Source organism: Paroedura picta, chromosome 5, assembly GCF_049243985.1.
Source record: "Paroedura picta isolate Pp20150507F chromosome 5, Ppicta_v3.0, whole genome shotgun sequence".
In the NCBI taxonomy this organism is placed as follows: Eukaryota; Metazoa; Chordata; class Lepidosauria; order Squamata; family Gekkonidae; genus Paroedura; species Paroedura picta.
This window is the reverse complement of record NC_135373.1, coordinates 11,826,478-11,852,677: the sequence shown is the minus strand read 5'-3', so window position 1 is coordinate 11,852,677 and position 26,200 is coordinate 11,826,478. Positions and strand designations below refer to the sequence as shown.

Sequence of the window (26,200 nt, the reverse complement as noted above, 5' to 3'; positions counted from 1 at the left end):
TCCAGATTGCAGTCCTTCAATTTATCCATTAGAACATCATGAGGAACCTTATCAAAAGCTTTACTAAAATCCAAGTAAAATCCAAGTAAACCTCAACCGATCCAGCAAACCTGTTACTTGGTCAAAAAAGGAAACCAGGTTGGTCTGACGGGACCTGTTGGAGACAAATCCATGCTGACTTCCCTGGATCACCAAATTGTCCTCCAGATGTTTGCAGATCGCTCCCTTTTAATATCTGTTCCATCATCTTCCCCATAACAGAGGTCAGACTCACTGGTCTGTAGTTTCCTGCGTCATCCTCCTTCCCTTTTTTGAAGATCGGAATAACGTTTGCTGTCTTCCAGTCCTCCGGGACATCTCCAGTCCTTAAAGAGATCCCGAAGATGATGGACAAGGGTTCTGCAAGTTCTCCGGAAAGTTCTTTAAGCACTCTCGGGTGCATTTCACCAGGCCAGGGGATTTGAACTCATCCAGTGCAGCTAAATGCCTCTCAACAACCTCTCTGTCCATGTCAACTTGCTACCCAGACATTATCCCTTGGCTACTGCCAACTCTAGATGTGCCTAAACCCTTTGATATGTGGGAAAAAACGGATTTAAAATGGGCGCTGAGCCTTTCTGCTATCTCTGCATCCTCCGTTAGAGTTTGTCCATATGCACCCAACAGTGGGCCTATTGCCTCCTTTATTTTACGTTAGCTCCTCACATAACTGAAAAAAAATATTCTTGTTACAATGGGCTTCCCTGACCAATCTTAGCTCACTCTCAGCTTTGGCCTTTCTGATAATTGATCTACAGGGCCTAGTAACCTGTAGGTACTCTTCTTTAGAGCTCTGACCTTCCCTCCATTTCCCTCCATTTCCCTTTTCTTTCTTAGTTCCTCTTGAAGTTGTCTATTCATCCAAATGGGCTTCTTAGAACTCCTGCAGTGTTTTCGTCTTTCTGGTATAGTCATGGATTGAGCATGCAATAGCTCTTGTTTGAATAGTGCCCACCCTTCACATACTCCCTTCCCTTCCAGCATTCTCGTCCATGGTATGATGCTCATCATGTCTCTGATTTTATTATAGTTTGCCCTACAAATACAAACATCCAACATCCGCGTCTGGCTACAAGCTTCCTTGCCCCCCCCTTCTCAAAGGGAATTCTATGAGGACATGATCACTTCCCCCTAGGGTCCCCCCGCCTCCTTCACCTCATCCACCAACTCTTGCCTGTTAGTCAGTATTAAGTCCAGTATGGCTGAACCTCTTGTGGGTTCATCTGCCATTTGATAGATGAAATTGTCAGCCAGGCAGGTCAGTCAGTTGCATGACTGAGGACGCTTCGCAGAGTTTGTTTCCCAGCACACATCTGGGAAATTGAAGTCACCCATGATGACAAGGTCCTGCCGCTTGGATGTTTTCTCAAGCTGCTCACAAAGTGCAGCATCCACATCCTCTCGTTGGTCAGGCGGTCGGTAGCAGACACCAACCACCACACGGTTTGTTTTCCCCTCGCTTATTTTCACCCAGATGCTTTCCACTGTAGATATGCTCTCCTTCACTAGAATTTCCTGACAGGTAAGCCCTTTCCTCACATACAGTGCCACTCCTCCACCTCTTCGATCTATTCTGTTTTTTCTGAACAGTTCATATCCATCCACCATTACATTCCAGTCATGAGAATCATTCCACCAAGTATCTTTGATGCCTACTAGATCATACCTTTCCATCAGCATGAGAAGTTCCAGCTCTTCCTTCTTATGCTTTGGCCGTTAGTATAAAGGCATCTGAATCTTATTACTTTTGGTTCTCTATGATCTGGCCTTCCTGGTCGGGCTGCCCCCGATCGGTCTCCTTCCTTAAACTCCCTGTGCTGAACGTCTCCTTCCCTTTGTGGCTTCAGTTTAAAGCTCTCCTGATGGAATCTCCCCAGGTTCCTGCCAAACACATTTTTTCCCAACTTCGACAAGTGCAGTCCATCAGGTGCTAGTAGGCCTTCCTCAAGAAAGCCTATCCCATGGTCCCAGAAACCAAATCCCTCCTGCCGCGCCAACTATGCAGCCACTGATTCACCTCCATGATCTTCCTCTCCCGACGCATTCCTCTTCCCTTGACAGGCAAGATTGAAGAGAATACCACTTGTGCTCCCATTTGCTTGAGCTTCCTCCCTAGATCTTGATAGTCTGTTTTAATAGGAGTGATGGTATTCGCAGACATGTCATTCGTTCCCACGTAGACCATCACAAATCGGTAGTGTTCACCATTTCCTTCTATCCCCGTGGCCTCTTCACTTTGTCTTAGACTTTGTTTTGGGAATTCTTCCTCGTTGGCACTTGCACCTCCTCTGCAAGGGCCTGAAATCTATTCTGGAGCTCCAAAGGCCCGAGAACTGTCTCGCTCTATGCCGTTTTTCCTAACTGTCTGCAGAGGCTCCTTAAGGAGGTCAATCCCCATATCCTCTTCAGGACTGGTTGTATCCTCTTTATTCAGAGTTGCACAGCTCCTGTATATGAACTCCTCCCCTTTCTTAATTTCTTTTAGAGTAATAATCCTCTCTTCTAAACCCCTAATCCTTTCTTCCAAAAGTCTTAGCAGCTTATACTTGGGGCAGATGTAATCCATGTTGACTTCAGGGAGGAAGGCAATCATGTCACACTCATTGCAGATGTTGGGATGAGTGTCCTGGAGGTCCATCGTAACTTCTAGGCAGTGCAACTACTAGGAAATATAATCTACCCTCAATAATCTGTAGTTGAGGGTAAACCAGAGAACTACATAAAGCTCCTTTGGAGAGGACGGCAGGATGGAAATGTGACATTCAGTATTATCTTCCAGGTAGAAATGGGTGCAATCTGCTTTCTCAGACAGACACCCCCCCCCCGAAAGAATTGAGGGAACTCTAGTACTGCTAATCTGGCTTTAACCAGAGATTTTTTTGCCATAGCCTGATAGAACGCTGAATAAGATCAGAGCTCCGCAGGACCTTAATTGGGTCCGCAGGACTGGCAAGATGGAGCTGTTCCGTCAGACCGAGAGCTGTGGTCTAGAAAAAACATATGAAATTGCTGGCCTCCCTGCCAAAAATCAAACAGACCATCTTCTAACAAGATGGCAAGAAACTTTTTTACCAGTGAGAAACCCCTGAAACATCCCCCCAGGCTTCAAGAACCCCCAGAAGTGGTACAATCATGCACATTATGGTTGGGAAGCAGAGCTGTGGACATGCCCACCTAGGGTTCCTTTCCTTCCCACTCCCTTCAGGACCATCACTGGCTATTTTGGGAGGGGGGGGGGAAGGTTGACATGACCATATATGGTCATATTACCCAACAAATGTTTAACAAATTTAAAAATGTATTAAAAATGAATTAACTGCCATCCATTCAGGAAACCATTTCACAAAACCCTGTTCCAACTATGTGAACTTATGTGAACAGTGAGAGTAGGCAAATTCTCACTATATAACAGCGAGAATAGGCAAATTTAGTAGCTAACTTCCTGTTTTAATGCTGCAAGAATTTATATGTTGATATTTTTTTTTTATTAAATGATTTTGTCTTGCTGTAATCTGCCCCGAGTCTACAGAGAAAGGGTAGAATAATTAAATACAAATAAACCTCCAGGCAGGGCCTGGAGATGGCCTGGGGTTACAAATCTCCAAGTTATAGAAATCAGGTCCTCTGTAGAAAATGGCAGCTTTATGGCATTATGGGCTTTATGGCATTATGAGCTCTATGACATTATAACCCACTCTGGCACTGTGCCTCCCCAAACGCCACTTTCCGCAGGCTCCATCCTACCCTCCCCAAGTCTCCAGGATTTCCTCACCTGGAGATGGGAACCCAAGGGAACATTCCAAAGCCTAGTTGGGTACAAATGGCTATTCGACAACCGCAGCTGGTACTCCAGCAGCCACAGCATGTGCTCCCTGCTGCCCTTTGGTGGCCAGCTGAAGAACTGTAGCGTCAAACATGTTCAAGTCAGAAGGGTTATGATCATGCACAGAATTTGCTGGGATATCCAATTTTGCAAAGCAGCCTTTTTAAATTACCAAAAAGGTTTACCATTTCGAACAGTGTAATACTTTTAACCTAGCACCCTTGCATGTTCTTAAATCGGCTTTGCTGCCATATCTCGTTAAGAAATAGGATATGCTCCGTTGCCAGCCTTTTGTGCAGAGAGTCAACAGTGAGGCCTGCATTGGCAACTATGCCCCGAAGGGACAGACCAGCCTGGGTTGCACGTAACCCTGGTCCAGGCTCTCAAGCCTTAGATAATCTGTCTGGCAAGTGCAGCCAATACCTCTTCTGCTGCCAGCAACTTTTCAGAGCAGGATTGTCTTCTCCAAAGGCTTCTGACTTCTCATAATGTAGCCAAAGTACCGATCGCCCTAGCTCAGCCATTTACATTTCTAGGATCCACTGGTTTGCATTTCTGGCGAATTGCGGGATCCATAAAATTATCCTCCAATGTCACATTTCAAAAGACTCAAAACTATCCTTAACACTATTTCGCTCCCTTATATTTGGGAAACAGACTCTTGGGAGGATCCTGTCCGGGGCCCTGTCCGTCCAGGTCCACCATGATTGGCCCTCCCGCTCCCACCTTCCCTCCTTGCCTGCTAGAAGCCTTGTGGCCGCGGCCTCCATTGTCGCCCATTAGGAGAGAGGCAGCGAAAGGGCTTTGTAGCCCGCAGGTACACTCCTGCTGGGAGGGAGCGGGAGGGGGGGGAGTTTGAAACTTCCCTGCAGGCCGCAAAGCCCAGTCGCTGCCGGCGGGGGGGGGGGGGCCTTCCACTCTGTTTAGTTGGGCCAAAGGGAGCCTCCCGTGGCAGCGCCACTGGCGGGGGAGGGGCTTTCCACTCCCTCTAGCCCGCTTAGCGGGCCAAAGGGACCCATGGCCACCCTCTCACACCCTCCTGCCTGCCGCCCCATTCAAAGCCCATTTTTAAAATATAAAATGTATATAAAGGGTAAAGGGCCAGCTGGATATAAAGGGTAAAGGGCCAGCTGGAGAGCCAGCCCCGTGTCAAGGTTAACAGTACCAGCTGTCAGGATTGTAGAATCTCTGTCATAAATTAGCCTTTCTTCCATGACAGTTATATTGCTTGGCGCCTGGTTGCTACAGGTCCTATATTCCTGCTAACAATTAAAAGTGAAATATATGTTGTTGTAACTCTTATCACTTGTTGAGGCCTCTCGGCTGGGCCCGGTTTCGCTATCACCCAGTCAAGGCCATGTGAATGTATCACTGTTTTAATTGCCTGTGCCTCTTCTCTCCTTCTCCCCTCCCTTGGGAACTTTCAAGTTTTGAGCGGGAGAATTGTATTGATAAGAAGAAGCAAATCTGTACTCAGGTCAGATTTGACTTCGCCAGTCTTGATGCGTGTAGTACTTCTCAATAAAGCTTTCTGATCATTAAGAAGCTAGTTGTGAGTTCTCTCAGCGCTTGACACCAGCCTCTAATCTGGATAACTGGGTTTGATTTTCCAATCCTCCCCCACATGCAGCCAGCATTGAACCACTCCTTAAAAAGTTGCCAGAACATCATGATGTGGATCGAGCAAAGAGGCTGCTAAGTGATGAGTCCCCCCAGGTGACAACTCAGCTGGCTAAGTTTTGTGCCGCCGCCATAAAAATCCGATGCTCTAAAGTAGCGCAATTTTAAGCTCTATTTTATGATCTGTTTTAAATTGCATTATATCAAATGACCATACTCTTTTGGTCTTTTATGTATTAACTTCATACAACTTGGTCTGAACGACTGTAATAAAGTTTGAACTGAACTGCAGCCAGTCCAAGTTCTCTCAGAACTCTCTCAGCCCCACCTGCCACACAGAGTGTCTGCTGTGGGGAGAGAAAGGGAAGGCAATTGGAAGCTGCTCGGAGATTTCTTCGGATGGTAAAAAATCTGGATCCAAAAAATCAGCGCTTTTCCACATGCAGCAGCTGGTTTAGTCACATATCTGAGATTTGTTCTTGCAGGGCTCTCTAAGATTCACCTACTTCACAGGACATCTGTTGTGGGAAGAGGAAAGGAAAGGTGTTTGTGCTTTGAGACTTCTTTAGGTAGAGAAAAGCAGGGTACAAAAAACCCAGCTATTATAAAAGTATCCTTCTTTTAAAGTTTTTCCATTCCTAGAGATTTGGTACTGAAGACTTAAGAAGCTGATTCCTAAACCTCATAGTTCTAGTGGAAAAGTTATTCCCACAGAGGTAGCAATCCCTTCTGAACTCCAACAGACCAGGAGACGGACAGCACTGCGAGGTGTGGACCACTGCCCTCTGTTACACATCAGCTACATGCACAGAGATAACACTCTGCAAGATGCCACAACTGGCAGGCCATATTTCCCTCTCCTGGGAAGAAAAGGAATTTCAATCTCAAGAGCAGAAGATCCAAACAGATCCAAACAGGATTAGGTAGCGGGAGTCGGGGCAGCCCTCTTGGAAGCCACATGAGGACTCCTCTGGCAAGCCTACACCTGTTTCCAATGGCGGCTCCATTCCGCACACTGCAGAGATTCTCACTGCTCTTCACTCTGCTGCCGCAAGGATAATCACGATGCAAATCTCCAAAGATTAAGCAAAGCCCACAGGAGGATTAAATTGGCCTTCTTTTTGAGTTACTTCATTATCCCCGCCACGGCTGTCCTCCCAGTTAATAATTGCCTGCAAAACGGCCATGGAAAACCCTGGAAGAGGAACCCCTTGGCCAAGAGAGACACAGGCAGACCTTTGACCTAGAAAGCACACTGCCAAAGAAATGAAGGCCTGGTTGTCCTAGCTGCTGTGCAAATACACAGTGGAGGATGAGAAGTCCAAAACACGAGAAAGAGAAAGAAAACATAAATGCTGGAAGGGAGCCCTAGAGTCATCTAGTGTAATCCCCCTGCACAATGCAGGAAATTTATAGTTATCTCCCCACACACACACGCACAAGGAAACCCCTGCTCTATGCCCATAGGAAATACCAAAAAAGAGCCACAGTACATAGACAATGTAGAATCCAACAGCCTTTTGATTCTACACAATGGCCAGAGGAATGCAGAAAAACCTCCTGGATTCCCTGGGCCAAGATGACCTGGGGGAAATTCCTGCCCAACCCCAAAGTGGCAATTGGCATTTCCCTGGGCATGTAAGGAAGGGACAATGTCAGAATCCCCCTGGAATGTCTGGCACTTATATGGCTTGTCCTGTGATACTGCCCATATGCCTGCTTTTGACACCTCAAGGTTGCATCCTGTTGTTTGGTTTATATATCCTGTTGTTTGAATTTCTCACAGAAATTCCTCACAGTTTGCCAGGTTGGTGTAGTGGTAAGGAGTGCGGACTACTAATCTGACATGCCAGATTTGATTCTGCACTCCTCCACATGCAGCCAGCTGGGTGACCTTGGGCTCGCCATGGCACTGATAAAACTGTTCTGACTGAGCAATGATATCAGGGCTCTCTCAGCCTCACCCACCTCACAGGGTGTCTGTTGTGGGGAAAGGAAAGGTGACTGTAAGCCGCTTTGTAAGACAGCCCCATGCTAGGGGCAATCGCTTGGTAAGCCCAATTCCCCTCCTTCTAATCCCAATGACTCTATCCGACCCAAAGACTGGGGTAGGGGTCAGAGAACAGGGAGTTCTGGATTGCTGGTGCATAAGAACTTTAATCAGCCCTGATATGGGGTAAGGCTGGAATGCCTGAAAAGACCCGTAAGGTTAATCCAGATGAATGGAGAATTTTCCAAGAGGGGAGCACAGCTGTAAATCCACTAAATTTGGACATAGAGGAGTACTGGGAAAAGATCCAACCAGTCATCGCACCCAGTGCAGTCTTTCAATTTGTGTTAGGACAGAACTGGTTGTGAAAGCACAATCCCAGTATATGATGGGGGACACATAGTCAGCCAGAGGAACGTTGTGAGCATGCTGGAGTAGGGAAGGAGGGTAGTAGGGAAGTAGGGAAGGAGGTAGATGCTGGACTCCGTGATAAATATGGGGAACTAAAGACGGTGTTCAAACAACGAGAATGTGACAAACTGCCTCCCCACGACAAAATTGACTGTTCTATTGAACTCAAGCCAGGGGAGCCATTACTCAAAGATCTACTCCATGAGCCCCAGAGAATTGACGGAGTTTTGTGTGTTTTTGGATAAGAACTTAGCCAGAGGGTTTATTCACCTTGCAAACTCTCACATGGCTGCCCCGATCCTGTTTGTAAAAGAGAAAGATGGCTCATTGAGACTTTGTGACTCATTGAGAGCCAGTTTGGTGTAGTGGTTAGGAGTGCCGACTTCTAATCTGGCATGCCAGGTTCGATTCTGCGCTCCCCCACATGCAACCAGCTGGGTGATCTTGGGCTCGCCACGGAACTGATAAAACTGTTCTGACCGGGCAGTGATATCAGGGCTCTCTCAGCCTCACCCACCCCACAGGGTGTCTGTTGTGGGGAGAGGAAAGGGAAGGCGACTGTAAGCCGCTTTGAGCCTCCTTCGGGTAGGGAAAAGCGGCATATAAGTACCAACTCTTCTTCTTCTTCTTCTACTGACTATAGGGGTATGAATGCTATATCTCCTTCCGATGCATACCCTCTCCCCCACATAAAGGACTTGCTAAGTCAATTGGGCACGGGGGAATTTTTTACAAAATTGGTTCTACAAAAGCTTATTACCGGGTGCACAGAAAAAAGGGGCATGAACATTTAACTGCTTTTAACACAATGCTGGGTCAATTTAAATATCTCGTGATGCCATTCGGGTTATCAGATGCGCCCTGTGTGTTCATGAACCTAATTAATGAAGTCCTCCATGATTTGCTTTATAAAGGGGTCTTAGTTTTTTTTTTTGATGACTTTATTATACTCTGAAATGATGGAAGAACATGTGGCCCTAGTTCAGGACATGTTGGGTAGGATATAGAAAAAACATTTGTATGCCAAGTTATCTAAATGTGAATTCCATAAGGAGAGCATAGACCTTTTGGGGTACCAAATATCACCTCATCGGTTGAGTATGGATCCCAATAAAGTAAAAGACTTGCTGAGTTGGGAGGTGCCCCGTACTCGAAAGCAACTGCAAAGCTTTTGGGGATTCGCACATTTCTACAGAATGTTCATTCCGGATTTTGCCCGAGTTGCACTCCCCCTCACGGACTAACAAAAGACAAAAGGAGGGGGAGCTAAGGAGAAGAGGCCAGGTGACCCTTTACAATGGACAGGGAAGTGCCAGCCAGTTTCAATGAACTCAAGAGACTTTTTACCTCAGAGCAAGTACTGCAGCATGCTAACCCATCCCAACCCTTTACTGTGCAAGTAGATTCTAGTGATGTGGCAATGGGCGCTGTAATCCTCCAGAAGAGGGAGGATGGGAAATTACACCCACTTGCCTATATAAAAAGATTTACCTAAGAAAATAAGTTAAAAGGGGATTGAAACGGGGAATTAAGTGTATTAAATGAAGAGCACAATCTATTTTTTCTGTATTAATAATGTAGATTACTTGTATTGTACTATCTTTAATCTTGGAAAATAAAACAAAAACTTTGAATAAAAAAAAAATGTTCAGAAAAACGGAATTGAAATGGGCCATTTGGGAAAAAGAGGCGGCTGACATAAAATTAGCCTTGTCTACTTGGCAGTACTGGCTGGAGGACTCCTCAACCATTTTTGAAGTCTCGTCTGACCATAAGAACCTCCAGCCCCTCTGACAACTGCGCAAACTAATAGCTAAGCAGATCCAGTGGGCAGAGATTTTCTTCGCATTCTCTTTCACTTTGAAACATTTACAGGATAAATTGAACTTCCTGGCAGATGTCCTCTCATGGCTTCTACAACATGAAAGCAAGGCAGAGCCTGTAGTGAGTTCAGTGTTCTGCCCCTCACTGAGGGCTGGCCACAGTGACACGAAGCAAGGCCTTTTTCGCACGCAATACTAACAAAAAAACAAAGGTCTCTTGGAGTCTGGATCAAACCAGAATACTCTGTTAGGAGTCAAGAAGAAGAGCCAAAAGACTCTTGGCTGTTGGCTTTTCGCCGGAGGATCAAGCCAAAAGATTCAGTTAAGTGTAGTACTGTTTGTGGAACTTTTCAGATGAATCAAAGTAGCATGAAGACAGAAGAAGGTTGTGTAGTGACATGTACCATCTGCGGAATGTTCGTCTTCTTACCTCAGGGGGACAATTTTTACAAATGCAGCAAGTGTAAATTAGTGGCTCTGCTGGAGGAGACGGTCTGGGGATTAGAGAAACGATTACGATGAAGGAGGAGGGAAATCTATCAAAACAAAATCAGGAACACCTAATACAGGAGGGTAATAAATAGAAGAATGTTATACATACAAGTAGAAAAATAAGGAGAAGGTATAACCCACTGATGCTCAGCAATCGGTTCCAAGATATGCCTGAAGAGGTACATTTAGGAACACAGGAGCATGTGCAATCTCCCATGGAGAGCATGCCCCAACATAGAACAGGAAGAAAGTCACAGGTGCCCACAGGTGAGAGTTCTAGGTCTTCTCCCCCGCCGACCCCAGAAAACGCAGGAAACACCTCACCGTCCCCACAAGAGCGAGTTTTAGTTCTGCTCCCAAGGGTACGAAGAAATGGGTACTGGTAATTGAGGATTCCCTGATAAAGGCGTAGAGGCCGAAATATGTAGTGGTCTACATATCTTACTATCTCAAGAGCCTACCTGGTGCACACATCAAGGATGTCACAGAACAACTGGACAGGCTCACCAAGCCCGTAGTTCATTACCCCTTCTCATCCATGTAGGAACAAATAATATTTCCCAGTAGTGCATGGAACATATTAAGAAAGACTTTGTGGATCTGGGGGAAAAGGTAAAGAACCTGGGAGCACAGGTTGTGTTTTCATCAGTCCTTCCTGTAAGTGGCCGAGGCATAGGAAGAGAGAGAAAAATTATGCAAGTAAATGACTGGCTATGTCAATGGTGTCGACGGGAATGGTTTGGATTTCTGGATCATGGTCAACGATGTCAATATGAGGTGCTGTTATCAGGAGATGGGGTACACCTCACAAGGGATGGAAATAATATTTTGGGGAGAACCATTGCAAACCTGGTGAAAAGGGCTTTAAATTAAACACAAAGGGGGAGCAAGACGTAAATTAAAAACTTAGTGTGATGGCAAGATCTGAACATGGGAAGATCACAAATCTACGGGGAATGTTATATAAGCAAGGAACTACTAGCTTCCAAGGAAGTTCAAAAACCAAAGCTATGAGTCACACAAAGGATGCATTACGATGTCTCTACACTAATGCACAGAGTATGGGAAACAAGCAGGAGGAACTAGTAGTGGTAATAGAGGATGGGGGCTATGACCTAATAGGAAATCACAGAATCACGGTGGGATAATACAATTGGAATACTAAAATTGAGATGTTTTATTTATTTGTTTGTTTGTTTGTTTGTTTATTGTATTTCTATACCGGCCTCCCTGAGGGCTCAGGGCGGTTTACAGGAAACAACAAAATAGTACAAGTAACATCTTTCAAGTAACAGTAAGGTGATAACAATAACATTAACATTTACATGATAACAATAACAATAACATTAAAGGAAGGTGAAACTGCAAGAGCCTTAGCTCAACTCATATTGAGACCCAGGGATTGGGTGGATTTGTTCACAATCATGGTAGTTGGGCGGGCTTGGGGGCCAATTGGAAGCGATGGACAGGTCGACCTCAATGCCTGGTGGAGGAGCTTCCTTTTGCAGGCCCTGTGGAACTGTTTTAGTTCTGTCAGGGCCCTGATTTCCTCTGGGAGCTCATTCCACTAGGTGGGGGCCAGAATGGAAAAGGCTCTGGCACTGGTCGAGGTCAAGCAGGCTTCCTTGGGGCCAGGGACCACCAGGAGGCTGGAGGAGGTACAGCGCAAGGCTCTTTGAGGGATATAGGTGGAGAGGCGATCCCTCAGGTATACTGGGCCCGGACCGCGTATGGCCTTGAAGGTGATAACCAAAACCTTAAGCCTGATCCAGAATTCAAACGGGAGCCAGCACAGCTGCTGGAAGATGGGCTGGATGTGGGACCTCCGAGGTGTTGATGTGACAACCCTGGCAGCTGCATTCTGGACTAATTGCAGTTTCCGGATCAAGGATAAGGGCAGGCCAGCGTAGAGCAAGTTACAGAAGTCCAGCCTAGAGGTGACCTTTGCATGGATCACTGTGGCTAGGTGTTCCGGGGCCAAGTAGGGCGCTAGTAGTTTGGCTTGGCGGAGGTGGTAAAATGCCAGCCATGCTACCATCGTGATCTGAGCCCCATTGAGAGGGAGGCATCAAGTATCAGTTCCAGGTTCCTCGCGGAGCGGGCCACTGTTAGCTGCAATCCATCCAGATTGGGAAGGCGTGCTTCCTTGCTTGGACCTTTCCTACCCAGCCACAGGACCTCCGTCTTTGAAGGGTTGAGCTTCAGACGACTTTGCTTAAGCCATTCCGTCACTGCTTCCAGGCCGCTGGCTAATGTTTCAGGGGGTGAGTCAAGGTGGCCATCCATCAGGAGGAAGAGCTGGGTATCATGGGCAGCCCAAACCTCCACACCAACTGGGCAAGAGGGCGCATAAAGATGTTAAATAAGGTTGGAGAGAGAATTGTGCCCTGGGGGCTCCGCAAGCCAGTTGGTGACGGCTTGATGAGCTCTCGCCTAAAGCTACCCTTTGTCCGCAATTCCGGAGAAAGGAGATCAGCCACTGAAGGGCAGTCCCTCTGATCTCATGATCGGAGAGAAGGTGACCTAGAAGCTCATGTTCTACTGTGTCGAACGCTGCTGAGAGATCTAATAATATAAGCAGCGCCAATCTGCTCCAGTCCAGCTGGCGACGGAGGCCGTCCATCAGGGGGACCAGCACTGTCTCTACCCCATGGCCAGGCCAGAAACTAGACTGGAATGGGTCTAGGACCGATGCTTCTTCCAAGTATTCTGATAGTTGGTCCATGACAGCTTTTTCAAGCATTTTACCCAGAAACGCTAAGTGCTAGACGGGGACTATAGTTGGATGGATGTCGTGGATCTAGGGAAGGTTTTTTGAATAGCGGGTGGACCACTGCCTTTTTTAGACCCTCTGGGAATTCTCCTGTTGAAAGGGAGAGGTTGATTATTTCTCATAGGGGGGCTACTACTCTAGAGTTGGATGTTTTTAGCAGCCATGATGGACATGGATCTAGAGAGTAGGTAGTTGGTTTTGCTGCTTTTAGCAATTGTCCACTTCTGTCAGCGTGAGTCGTCTGAAGTTACTCAATGAACCCTCCAAAGGTGACCAAGGTGCCTCTAGATCACTTACTGTTTCTAAAGTATGAGGGAGGTTGTGGCGGGGTGATGAGATTTTATCTGCAAAGTGACTCGCAAAAGCCTCACAGCTAATGTCCAATTGGCTATTATTTTGGCGCCCTTCCCCTAGGGCAGTAAGAGATTTGACTACCCTAAATACTTGAGCTGGGCGTGAGTTAGCAGATGCGATTTCAGTCAAGTAGAATTTGCATTTTACCAACTTCACCGCCATCTCATAGGCTCTTAACTGCATTCGGTAAGAAGCTCTCGCCACTTCGTCACGAGTCTTCCTCCAGACTCAGCTCTCGCAGAGCTCCTTAGTGTATCAAGGAGCTTGTCTGCAATGGGGGCGGAGAGGACATCTGGGAGCTCTCTCATTGGGGACCGGTCCGTGGATCAGTCGGTACCAAGCCACGGCTCCTCCTCGTCCTCCTCCCCGACTGCTGCCTCGGGCTACCCTGCCACCAGCTGACCTTTGGTGCTCTCCAGCAGCCACCATGGCTGGGGCTCCCCCTCGGCTTTGCACTGCACAGTTGCTGCTGGCAGCACCCCCCAGCGGGCAGCAGGAACTCAGGGGCACCGGCGGGAAAGCAAGTGGAGCAGGGGCTCAGGCAGAGGTGCCGTCCCTCGGCAAAAGACTACCCCCTCCCCTGGGCCTCAGTAAAATTGTAAAGCGTTGACCGGTCCCTGGTGATAAAAGGGTTGGGTTGGGGACCACTGCTATAGACCACCAAGCCAGTCAGAAGACTTGAATGAAGACTTGAATGAGATACTGCTAGATCAAATTACAAAATTTTCAAAAAAAGGGGGAAACAGTGGTCATGGGTGACCTCAATTTCCCAAATATCTGTTGGAACAGCAATTCTGCTAAAAATGCAAACTCGGTTAAATTCTTAACTTGTCTTGCCGACAGCTTCGTTTCCCAGAAAGTAGAGAGGGGAACTAGGGGCTCTGCTATTTTAGACTTGATTCTCAACAGGGAACAACTGGTAGATGAGGTGGAAGTAGTGGACACACTTGGTAGTAGTGACCATATGCTTTGGGAATTTTTAATTGTGGGAAAGACAAAATCTTTACATAGTCGTATGTATAGACTGGACTTCAGTAAAGCCAATTTTAACAGACTTGTAGGTATGTTGGATAGACTCCCGTGGTCAGAAAGACTTAAAGAGATGGGAGCCCAAGAGGGCCAAAAGGCTAAATCGCAAACAATTTCCTTGAGAAGAAAAGATGGAAGGAAGCTAAGGTGGCTCCATAAGCACTTGTCAAATTATCTGAGGAATAAAAGATTAATTTAGGAAAAGGAAGGAAGGCCTAATTAGCAATGATGAGTATAAACAAATAAACAATAATTGTAGGGACAGTGGTAGCAAAGATAAAGCTCAATATGAGCTTAGGCTAGCAAGAAATGCTAAACATAGCAAAAAACGGGTTATTTAGTTATATGTCAAGTAAGAAAAAGAATAGGGACACGGTAGGACCACTGCAAGGACAAGAAAGTGAAATTATAACAGATGAAGAGAGGACTGACAAATAGGAGCACATGGTGAGAGCTGCTGGGTAGAGCTGCTGCTGCTGCTGACCAGGTGAGGCTATTGTGGTGCTGAGTGAGGTGATTCCTGGTAGGATTAAAAAGGGCTGCTCCTGGACAGAGGAGAGACAAAGGGTGAGAGACAAAGGGCTCTTGGCCTACGGCTCTTAGCCTGGAGTTCTTGGCCTAGCAATTAGAATTAGAATGAGTAGATTATATTTTCCTAGTAGTTGCACTGCCCAGAATTTACAATGGACCTCCAGGACACTCATCCCATCATCTGCAGTGAGTGTGACATGACTGCCTTCTTCCCTGAAGACAAGATGGACTACATCTGCCCCAAGTGTAAGCTGGTAAGACTTTTGGAGGAAATGATTAGGGGCTTAGAAGAGAGGATTATTACTCTGACACAAATTAAGAAAGGGGAGGAGTTCATAGACAGGAACTGTGCAACTCGGAATAAAGAGGATACAACCAGTCCTGAAGAGGATAAGGGGATTGACCTCATTGCGGAGCCTCTGCAGACAGTTAGGAAAAAGACTTTGTAATGTGTAAATTTTATCCTTTTTGGAGACCAATTCCTATGTTATGTCCCTAAAGTCACCACTCTTCGCTATCATTAAGTTCTGTACTCAGAGTGTAATCTCATGTGCATCAGAAAAAGGATAAAATTTACACATTACAGATCCCACTCAACCATTCAGCTACATATTATAGAGAGTTCTATATAGGTATATTTCTATATAGAGTGCATTATCATAATCTTGACCACTGAGGAAGACCCGGAAGGGTCGAAACACGTTTGGTCCTTGGTTCTATGTGCTGTTAGTTCGGTATAGTTTTTAAGAAGTTTTTATTCTGTTTTTAATTGTGTAATAAATAATTAACAAGTTTTACATTAAATTTATTGTTCAGCTCAACTTTTGAGTTCCTACCTGTTAAGGTTGGGTTTTGTTCCTTTTTTGGTTTAGCACCAGATGAATTTCATCCAAGGGTACTAAAAGAACTTGCAGATGTAAACTCTGAACCTTTGTCCATTATTTTTCACACTTCTTGTAGAACACGTGGTTAGAAGCGGGCAAATTATTATTATTATTATATTTATATTTATACCCCGCCTCCCCCCGAAGGCTCGAGGCGGCTTACATAACCCCGTCCCCTAAAACCATAAAATGACAATAAAATCCGATAATTTACAGTAATGGCAACAGCCATGGCGTAATCTGCTCATTTGGTCTCCGCATCCTCAACTACAGGAGGAGGGTGACACTCTCTACCGCCAGTTTGTGAGGGGGGGGGCTGATCTTCTTTCTGCCCAGCCTCAGTTATAAGCCTGGCGGAAGAGCTCCGTCTTACAGGCCCTGCGGAATGCTGGTAATTCCCGCAGGGCCCTCAGCTCTTCCGGGAGCTCATTCCACCAGGTTGGGGCCAGGACCGAAAAGGCCCTGGCCCTAGTCGAGGCCAGGCGGGCTTCCTTGGGGCTGGGAACGACCAGTAGGTTAGCCCCCGGAGAGCGTAAAGCCCTGCGGGGGATATAGGGCAAAAGGCGGTCCCTCATATATGCTGGGCCTAGACCACGGATGGCCTTGAAGGTCAAAACCAAAACCTTGAACCTGATCCGGAAGGCGACCGGTAACCAATGCAGCTGCCTCAGAACTGGCTGGATGTGAGCCCTCCATGGTGTAGTTGTGAGGACTCTAGCAGCCGCATTTTGGACGAGTTGCAGTTTCCGGATCAAGCCCAGAGGCAGGCCAGTGTAGAGCGAGTTACAGAAATCTAGTCTAGAGGTGATCGTCGCATGGATCACTGTGTTCGGGGGACAGATAGGGCGCTAGTAGCTGAGCCTGGCGAAGATGGAAAAATGCCCGGCTAGCTACCTGTTTAACCTGTGCCTCGGGTGTTAGTGAGGCATCAATGGTCACCCCTACATTCCTGGCCTGAGACGCGATATTAAGTTCCGTCCTGGCCAGAAAGGGTAAGCGCGTTTCCTGATCTGCCCCCCTACGGCCCAACCACAGAACCTCCGTCTTGGAGGGGTTGAGTTCCAGACAACTCTGCTCGAGCCATCCAGCTACGGCTTCCAACATCTGGCAAATGGATCTGGGGGGGAGTCCGGGTGGCCGTCCATGAGGAGAAAGAGCTGGGTGTCATCAGCGTACTGGTGGCAACCCAGCCCATAGCTCCGTACCAGTTGAGCCAGAGGGTGCATAAAGATGTTAAATAATGTAGGAGAGAGCACCGAGCCCTGTGGGACCCCACAAGGGAGCCGGTAAGGGCCCGATACTTCCTCTCCCACGGCTACCCTCTGTGTCCGGTTTTGGAGGAAGGAGCGTATCCAGCGTAACGCTGTATCCGTTATCCCCATAGGCAAGGCAGCTCGCTAGCAGCTCATGATCGATCACGTCAAACGCGGCCGACAGATCTAAAAGAACTAGCACAGCAGAGCCACCTCGGTTAAGCTGGCGACGGAGGTCATCCAACAAGGAGACCAACACAGTCTCCACCCCATGACCAGGGCGGAAGCCAGACTGGTATGGATCGAGTGCCGAAGTATCTTCCAGGAATGCTAGGAGCTGGTCCACCGCAGCCCTTTCCACCACCTTACCCAGGAACGCTAAATGCGCTACTGGGCGGTAGCTTGCAGGGTCATGTGGGTCCAGGGATGGCTTCTTGAGGAGAGGGCACACCATCGCCTCCTTCAGCAACTCAGGAAACTCCCCCAACTGGAGAGAGCAGTTAACAATATCCCTGAGCTTCTCGCCTATCCGTTCATACCTCCCCTTAAGGAGCCAAGACAGACAGGGATCAAGGGGGAAGGTGGTTGCCCTCATCCTCCCCAGCAACCCGTCCACTTCGGATAAAGAGAGCCACCTGAAGCTATCAAAAGTTACCTCCAAAGGCGGCCAACGGGCCTCTAGTTCATCAACTGTATTAACTGTAGCTGGAAGGGAGTGGCGGAGCGACAAGACTTTATCCGCGAAATGACTCGCAAATGCCTCACAGCTGATGGTCAAATTCCTACTATTTTGGCACCCATCTTCCAGGGCGGTAAGAGATCTAACAACCCTAAATAGTTGAGCTGGGCTAGAGCTAGCGGATGTAATTTCCGTGGCAAAGAAGTCACGTTCAGCCGCTTTCACTGCCATCTTATACGCCCTCATAAATGTGCGATTAGATGTTCTTGTAGCCTCGTCACGGGCCTTCCGCCACACTCACTCTAGTCGTCTCAATTCCCTCTTCTTCCCCCGGAGCTCCCCAGTATACCAGGGTGCCCGTTTGAGTCGAGGGCAGAGAAGACGTCTAGGAGCAATCTCGTCTATGGCAGCCGACAGGCGGGCCTGCCAGTCCTCCACCATGGTCGCTAACGAGATGCCGGGAGGTTTCGGGTCCCGCAGAGCATTCTGGAAACCAATTTGATCCATGAGTCTCCTTGGGCGGGCAAAAATGCGCCCGCCGCCCAACTGGGGAGGGGGTGGGGTCTTGATCCGAGCCCGCAGGGCATAATGGTCTGACCATGGTACGGCCAAAGCTGTATCCAGAACCACCTCTATCTCTGCCCCAAAGATCAGGTAGAGGGTGTGGCCGGCCTCATGGGTGGGCCCAGCAACAAATTGCGAGAGTCCCAGCGTCGCCATGGCCGACACTAGGTCCGAGCCAAGTCCTGGGGGCAGCGCGTCCGCAAGGACATTGAAGTCCCCCAAGATTATAAGCCTGGAGTACTGCAAGGCCCAGGCGGCCGCCGCCTCCAGCAGGCTCGGCAGGACATTTGGTTGGGCGTTGGGCGGACGGTATACCAACCAGATGGCCAAGCTCTCGACCGAGTCCAACCCAATACCGACGCACTCCACTCCCTCGATGTCTGGGGCCGGGAGAGCCCTGTAGGAGAAATCCTCCCGGACCAAGATTGCCACTCCCCCTCCCCTCCTATGGACCCGGGATTGGTGCAGGACCGCAAACCCTGCGGGGGCAAGCTCCTTTAAGGCGACCGTTTCGCCACTCCTCACCCAGGTCTTGGTCACGCACTCAAGGTCGGCCCCAGACTCCGCGAAAAATTGTTGCAGAGTCGAGGCCTTGTTGTTGATTGACCTTGCATTGCACAGAACCAAGACCGGGTCCACCCTTGCCTCCTACCCCGTATATCTGGGGATGGGACGGAGGTTAGAAGGGCAGCGAGCACGCCTCGGGCGTCTGCCGTGTAACCACGGCTTGGCCCAAGGACTAGCACAAGTGCTCTCTGACCTTCTCTTGTCTAACCTCCTCCCCCAGCCATATCGCCCTTGACCCATTGTGGACGAGATCCCGGCCCCAACTTGGGCCCCCCCTCGTGGCGGTACCCCTCCAAACATACTCCCAGGGGAACAAACCCTAATGAGCTGATTTGTGCAGGTGCTGAGTCCAATTTCCACTTTAGTCGGTCGCCTGCTTCCAATGGTAACTCCAGGAGGCAGCTGTTTTGCTAGTCCAGCAGAATGATCCTGATAATCTTGAATGATTATTCTGGAGGCCAGTAGATGGTGCTGGAGGTCCAGGGCTGCGTTTCCCGGATGATCTTCACGACCCTGCGAGGTCGAGCCACTAGAGGGCGCAGGATGGTAGATCTTCGTAATGCCGGTTCGCAGCGCTTTGCGCCTCTCGCCGCGTCAGGCCGGGAGCAACTGCGAGCCGCGCTGCGCGCGGCTCGCAGTTGCTGGGGCTGGGAATCGGAGGTCCCTCCGATTGTCTGTCGTGAGGAAGGGTCCAATCCGGACCCTTCCTCATCACGGACAAAGCCCACCTCAAGGCCCCTTAACGAATTATTTAGTCCGTGGCGCCCGCGGCACCACGGGCGGTTTAAAGATGATGAAGAGAGGGCTGAACTGCTTAACTCCTATTTCTCCTTGGTCTTCTCTTGTGAGGGAAATAGTGGTCAATGTGGCAAAAACACAACACGGGGAACAGGAATGGTGGCCTAGAATCACTGTTGGAACAGTCCACAAACATCTAGTTTCTTTAAAGTCTTCTGGGCCAAATGAACTGCAACCAAGGGTACTAAAAGAACTTGCAGATGTCATCTCTGAGCCTCTGTCCATTCTTTTTGACACTTCTTGGAGAACAGGTGAGGTGCCAGATGATTGGAGGCAGGCAAATGTTGTTCCCATCTTCAAGAAAGGGAAAAAGGAGGATCCGGGCAATTACCGACCCGTCGGCTTGACATCTGTAGCTGGCAACATTTTGGAAAAAGTAATCAAACACTCGGTCATTGAGCAGCTGGAACTGATTCAGCATGGGTTTTGCAAGAACAAATCATGTCAGACCAACCTTATCTCTTTCTTCGAGAAAGTGACTACCTTGCTGGATCAGAGGAATGCCGTGGACATAGTTTATCTGTATTTCAGTAAAGCTTCTGATAAGATTCCACATGATATTCTTGTTCACAAGTTGGTAAAATGCGGTATGGATCCTAATTCTGTCAGGTGGTTCAATAACTGGTTGAGAGATCATTCCCAGAGGGTTAATGGTTCAGCAGCTTCTTGGAAAAGAGTGACAAGTGGAGTATCCCATGGACCTGTCCTGGGGTCTGTGTTGTTCAACATATTTATAAATGATTTGGATGAGGGATTAGAGGGGATACTTATTACATTTGCAGACGATACTAAACTGGGAGGGGTAACAAACACAATGGAAGACAGAATCAGAATACCGGATGACCTTGATAGGCTCATTAAGTGGGCTAAATGAAGTTCAATAGGAACAAAATGTGAAGTCTGCATTTAGGTAGGAAAAACCAAATACATACAATATAAGATGAGGGAGACTTGTCTTGGCAGTAGCATGTGCGAAAAGCATCTAGGAGTCTTAGTAGGCCCATACATTGAACATGAGTCAGCAGTGTGACTTGGGGGGCTAAGAAGGTAAATGGGATTTTGGGCTGTATCAAACGGAGTATGGTGTCCAAATCATGGGAGGTGATGGTAGTGCTGTACTCTGCTCTGGTTCAGCCTCACTTGGAGTACTGTGTTCCGTTTTGGGCACCCCAGTTGAAGAGGGATGTAGACAAACTGGAGTGTGTCCAGAGGAGGGCAACAAAGATGGTGAGGGGTTTGGAGACCAAGACGTATGAAGTAAGGTTAGGGGAGCTTGGTATGTTTAGCCTAGAGAGAAGATGACTGAGAGGGGATTTGATAACCATCTGCAAGTATTTTAAAGGGTGCCATATAGACAATGGAGCAGAGTTGAGTTTTTATCCCGGACTCACCCCGCCCCTTTTTCCACCCACTCACCACTTACTCCTTTATTTTTACCACTCCCGCAGGAGCAGTTTACAAATTCTATGATCACTGTTGGACTCCACCCCGGGAGGCTGGCTACAGAAGGACTTGGGAGGGGACAGTGAATTCATGGAACTCCATCTAGCCTTCAAGAGAAGGAGGGGCTGTATGGCAAGGGAGATGGGCTCTACGTTCCAGCTGCAGCTCATGGAGAAGTGTTTAAGTTATGCTATGATTGTTAGCCTGCAGGACATTTTGGATTTGTAGACCCTACACGTGGTTCCGAGGCATTACTGGTGGCCCTCATTGTGCTCGGATGTGGAAGCCTATGTCAAAGAGTGCCCCACCTGTATAATGGCCAAACATCCAGGGGTTGCAAACCAAAGGGTTTGCTGAAGCTGTTGAGGACGCCCAGTGGCCCATGGAGGGAGATCACCATGGACTTTGATACCAACCTCACTCCCAGCCATGGGACGACTATGATTAGAGTGGTAGTGAATGCGTTTTCTGAAAGGGTTAGTCAAATACTAGAGCAGAATAGAGATGCTTTACAAATTACCAGGAAAAACGCCATCTAGGCTACCGTAGTAGCCATAGAAAACGAGGCATCCAGGATCACTCCCAAATTCCTGGCTTGGGGCACTGATGTAAGTTGTACCCCGTCCAGGCAGGGAAGACGCACTTCCTGCTCCTGCCTCTTTCGACCCAGCCAAAGGACCTCCGTCTTGGAGGGGTTGAGTTTCAGGCAACTCTTCCTGATCCATCCAACCACTGCTTCCAAACAACTGGCGAATGTTTCTGGGGAAAGATCTGGCCAGCTGACCATCAAGAGATAGAGCTGGGTATCATCTGCATACTGATGACACCCAAGTCCATAACTCCTAACCAACTGGGCAAGAGGGACTCCACAAGAGTGCAAAGACAGGAGAGCATTTGAACAATCACTATTGTGGGGGTCACACCAAAGAGTTTCTAACTTGTGGCACTTACACAGCACCGGGGACAATGGAGGAGCCCGGAGACAATAGGGCATCTTGGCACATGACACACAAGGAGACCAGCTGGCACAACAGCTTCTGCTGCTTGGCAGCCTGCGTGACACAGCTTCGGAGAGAAGAGTTCAGCATTTGGCCTGACCTGGGACACAGAATGCAAATTGATACAAGGAAAGGCGGGCTTCTTCAGCAAACTGTCATTAATTTCGTTCATCTCAGGGGGCTTACGATTGCCTTCCCTTCCCATAGGTGGGGCTAAGAGAGCGCTGAGAGACCTGCTCTGTGAAAACAGCACTATCAGGGCTGTGACGAGCCCAAGGTCACCTAGCTGGTTGCATGTGGAGGAGTGGGGAATCAGATTAGAAGCTGCCGCTCTTAACCACAACACCATACTAGCTCTCTTTGCCCAAACTTCCACCTTACTGCGGGGGTTCTCACCCTATTGCTCTGATCAGCTTACACCTACCTTGAGGGTCAGCTTTCTTGAAAGCATTGCCAGCGTCCACAAAGCTGGTGGCCGCATCATGCTTGTTCTGCAACTGAAGGTGCAGCTGAGCTGCCTGGCAGAAGGCATTCCCTGCAGCTGTGGAAAGAAGAGCAAGTGGTCAAACCAGGCTGGGAACAGCAGCTCGTTAGGGGATGTGGCCCTCCCCAACCAGCATAGGTAGAGCTCCAGTTCAGTGACCTCTCAAAATGTCATCTTGTCACTCAGAAGCCCAAGGGAAGAGGGCTCATGGCAGGGTAAACTAAAGGAAATATGACTTTACACAGAAAGTTATTAGAACGTGGCCAGAGAATGTTGTGATGGACACAAGCATAGACAGCTTTAAAAGATCAGACAGACTCATGGAGGAGAGGTTGCCAGTAGTCACATGGACTAAAGGACTCACCTTTAAGCCTTTGAATCCCAGAGCCAGGTGGCAACATCAAGGGAAGGCTTGATTGTTGGCCTTCCAAAGGAACTGCCTAACCACTGGGTGAAATAGGAGGCTGGATTAGAAAGGCCCACTTATTCCCCAGGGTGTGTGTATTAAAAACGGACTAGTCACTAGTTGAGCTATAATCCAACCTGGGAAACCTCGTAGAATGGCCAGGGAGAATACATGACACCCTCCCCCACAAAACCAATTCCGATCACCAAAGAATGCACATCTAAAAGACTGACTTCATGGAGGACAGGCCTAGCAGTGGGTATTAGCCATGGTGACCCAAGAAAACTTCCACATTCAGAGATAGTAAACTTCTAAATCAAGGGAAAGCCTCAGCCTCTCTGGCCTATTGTTGACTCTCCAGAAAAACCACTTGGTCATTGTAGGACACAGGGTGCTGGACTGGAGAAACCCTCACTAGTCTGACCCAGCAGGGCTCTTCTGAGGATTTAAGATATGAGAAAGAAATGGTGTGTGTGTGTGTGTGTCTCTCATACACACACACACAAACACACAGGGTGTGAGATGAACAGGTGTGGAATTCAGGAAGAGCAGCATGGAGTCTCTTTCTCCCACGTAGGGACGCCAGATCTGGGTTGAAAAATGTCAGGAGATTTTGGGGGCGGAGCCTGGAGAGGGTGGGTTTAGAGAGGAACTTCAGCAGGGTTTAATGCCATAGTCTGGCCCTTCAGAGCAGCCATGATGTAAGCGAGAGGGATCGTGTCCTGGAACCCAGGAAGGCATTAAAGAGTTTAAAGTGAACGAAAGGTTCAGATGCTACGTACCACTCCAGTTCTTGGCCATTTTAAACATGTTGGCTGCTCTCGCATAGATGTCGCATGCTTCTTCCACCCTGGAGGAACCACCCCTAGAAAACAGAAAGCCACATTAGCAATGCATTTAAAGGTTCAGGTGTGGACACTGTGACTTGGCCAGTGGTGCCAATGGGGGGGGGGGTCAAAACCCATAGAATCAAAGAGTCGGAAGGGGCCATACAGGCCATCTAGTCCAACCCCCTGCTCAACGCAGGATCAGCTCTAAGCATCCTAAAGCATCCAAGAAAAGTGTGTATCCAACCTTTGCTTGAAGACTGCCAGTGTGGGGGAACTCACCACCTCCTTAGGCAGCCTATTCCACTGCTGAACTACTCTGTGAACATTTTTTTTCTGATATCTAGCCTATGATATCTAGCCTACGAGGATGATTTGGGGCCAAGGGACCAAGCCCTATGAAGATAGGTTGAGGGACATGGGAATGTTCAGCCTGGAGAAAAGGAGGTTGAGAGGGGACATGATAGCCCTCTTTAAGTATTTGAAAGGTTGTCACTTGGAGGAGGGCAGGATGCTATTTCTGCTGGCCGCAGAGGAGAGGACACGCAGTATTGGGTTTAAACTTCAAGTACAATGATATAGGCTAGATATCAGGAAAAAGTTTTTCACAGTCAGAGTAGTTCAGCAGTGGAATAGGCTGCCTAAGGAGGTGGTGAGCGCCCCCTCACTGGAAGTCTTCAAGCAAAGGTTGGATACACACTTTTCTTGGATGCTTTAGGATGCTTAGGGCTAATCCTGCGTTGAACAGGGGGTTGGACTAGATGGCCTGTGTGGCCCCTTCCAACTCTATGATTCTATGATATCGTTGTACTTGTAGTTTAAACCCATTACTTTCCTCTGCAGCCAATGGGAACAGCATCCTGCCCTCCTCCAAATGACAACCTTTCAAATACTTAAAGAGGGCTATCATGTCCCCTCTCAACCTCCTTTTCTCCAGGCTGAACATTCCCAAGTCCCTCAACCTATCTTCATAAGGCTTGGTCCCTTGGCCCCAAATCATCCTCGTCGCTCTCCTCTGTACCCTTTCAATTTTATCTACGTCCTTCTTGAAGTGAGGCCTCCAGAACTGCACACAGTACTCCAGGTGTAGTCTGATCAGTGCCGCATACAATGGGACTATGACATCTTGTGATTTCGATGTGTTGCCTCTGTTGATACAGCCCAAAATGGCATTTGCCTTTTTACCGCTGCATCACACTGCCTGCTCATGTTTAGTTTACAATCCACAAGTACCCCAAGGTCTCGTTCACACACAGTATTACCTAGAAGCGTATCCCCCATCCAGTAGGCATGCTTTTCATTTTTCTGACCCAGGTGCAGAACTTTGCGCTTATCTTTATTAAATTGCATCTTGTTCTCATTTGCCCATTTTTCAATTGTGTTCAGATCTCGTTGAACTCTGTCTCTATCTTCTGGAGTATTTGCCAGTCCTCCCAATTTGATGTCATCTGCAAACTTCATGAGTAGTCCTTCCACCCCCTCATCTAGATCATTAATAAATATGTTAAAAAGTTCCGGACCAAGCACCAAGCCCTGAGGTACCCTGCTACTCACCTCCCTCCAGTCTGATGAAACACAATTGACAACAACTCTTTGAGTGAGGTTCACTAACCAATTCCCTATCCACCTAACTATCTGAAAATCCAGATTGCAGTCCTTCAATTTATCCATCAGAACATCATGTGGAACCTTACCAAAAGCTTTACTAAAATCCAAGTAAATGACATCAACCGTATTTCCACGATCCAGCAAACCTGTCACTTGGTCAAAAAAGGAAACCAGGTTGGTCTGACAGGACCTGTTGGAGACAAATCCATGCTGACATCCTTGGATCACCAAATTGTCCTCCAGATGTTTGCAGATCGCTCCCTTTAATATCTGCTCCATTATCTTACCCAGGTCAGACTCACTGGTCTATAGTTTCCCAGGTCATCCTTCCTCCCTTTCTTGAAGATCGGAACAACGTTTGCTCTCTTCCAGTCCTCCGGGACATCTCCAGTCCTTAAAGAGGTCCCGAAGATGATGGACAAGGGTTCCGCAAGTTCTCCGGAAAGTTCTTTGAGCACTCTCGGGTGCATTTCATCTGGCCCAGGGGATTTGAACTCATCCAGTACAGCTAAATGCCTCTCAACAACCTCTCTGTCCATGTCAACCTGCCACCCAGACATCTCTTGGCTACAGCCATCTCTAGATGTGCCTAAACCCTTTGACCTGTGGGGAAAACAGATATAAAATAGTCACTGAGCCTTTCTGCTTTCTCTGCATCCTCCGTTAGAGTTTGTCCATCCGCACCCAACAGTGGGCCTATTGCCTCCTTTACTTTACGTTTGCTCCTCACATAACTGAAAAATCTTTTCTTGTTTTAGTGGGCTTCCCTGGCCAATCTTAGCTTACTATAAGATTTGTCCTTTC

At 48.0% G+C, this 26,200-nt stretch overlaps 1 protein-coding gene across 1 annotated transcript in view; it reads right to left on the bottom strand.

Annotated features, from left to right (window-relative positions):
• NAPA (NSF attachment protein alpha) overlaps positions 1–26,200 on the bottom strand; it is a 75,715-nt gene that overhangs the window by 35,568 nt on the left and 13,947 nt on the right. The window contains exons 2-3 of the mRNA XM_077336513.1: positions 23,744–23,826; positions 22,496–22,612 (exon numbers count right to left, since the gene is read on the bottom strand). Of these exons, the coding sequence (XP_077192628.1) occupies positions 22,496–22,612; positions 23,744–23,826 (200 nt within the window). The remainder of the gene's footprint in view (positions 1–22,495; positions 22,613–23,743; positions 23,827–26,200) is intronic.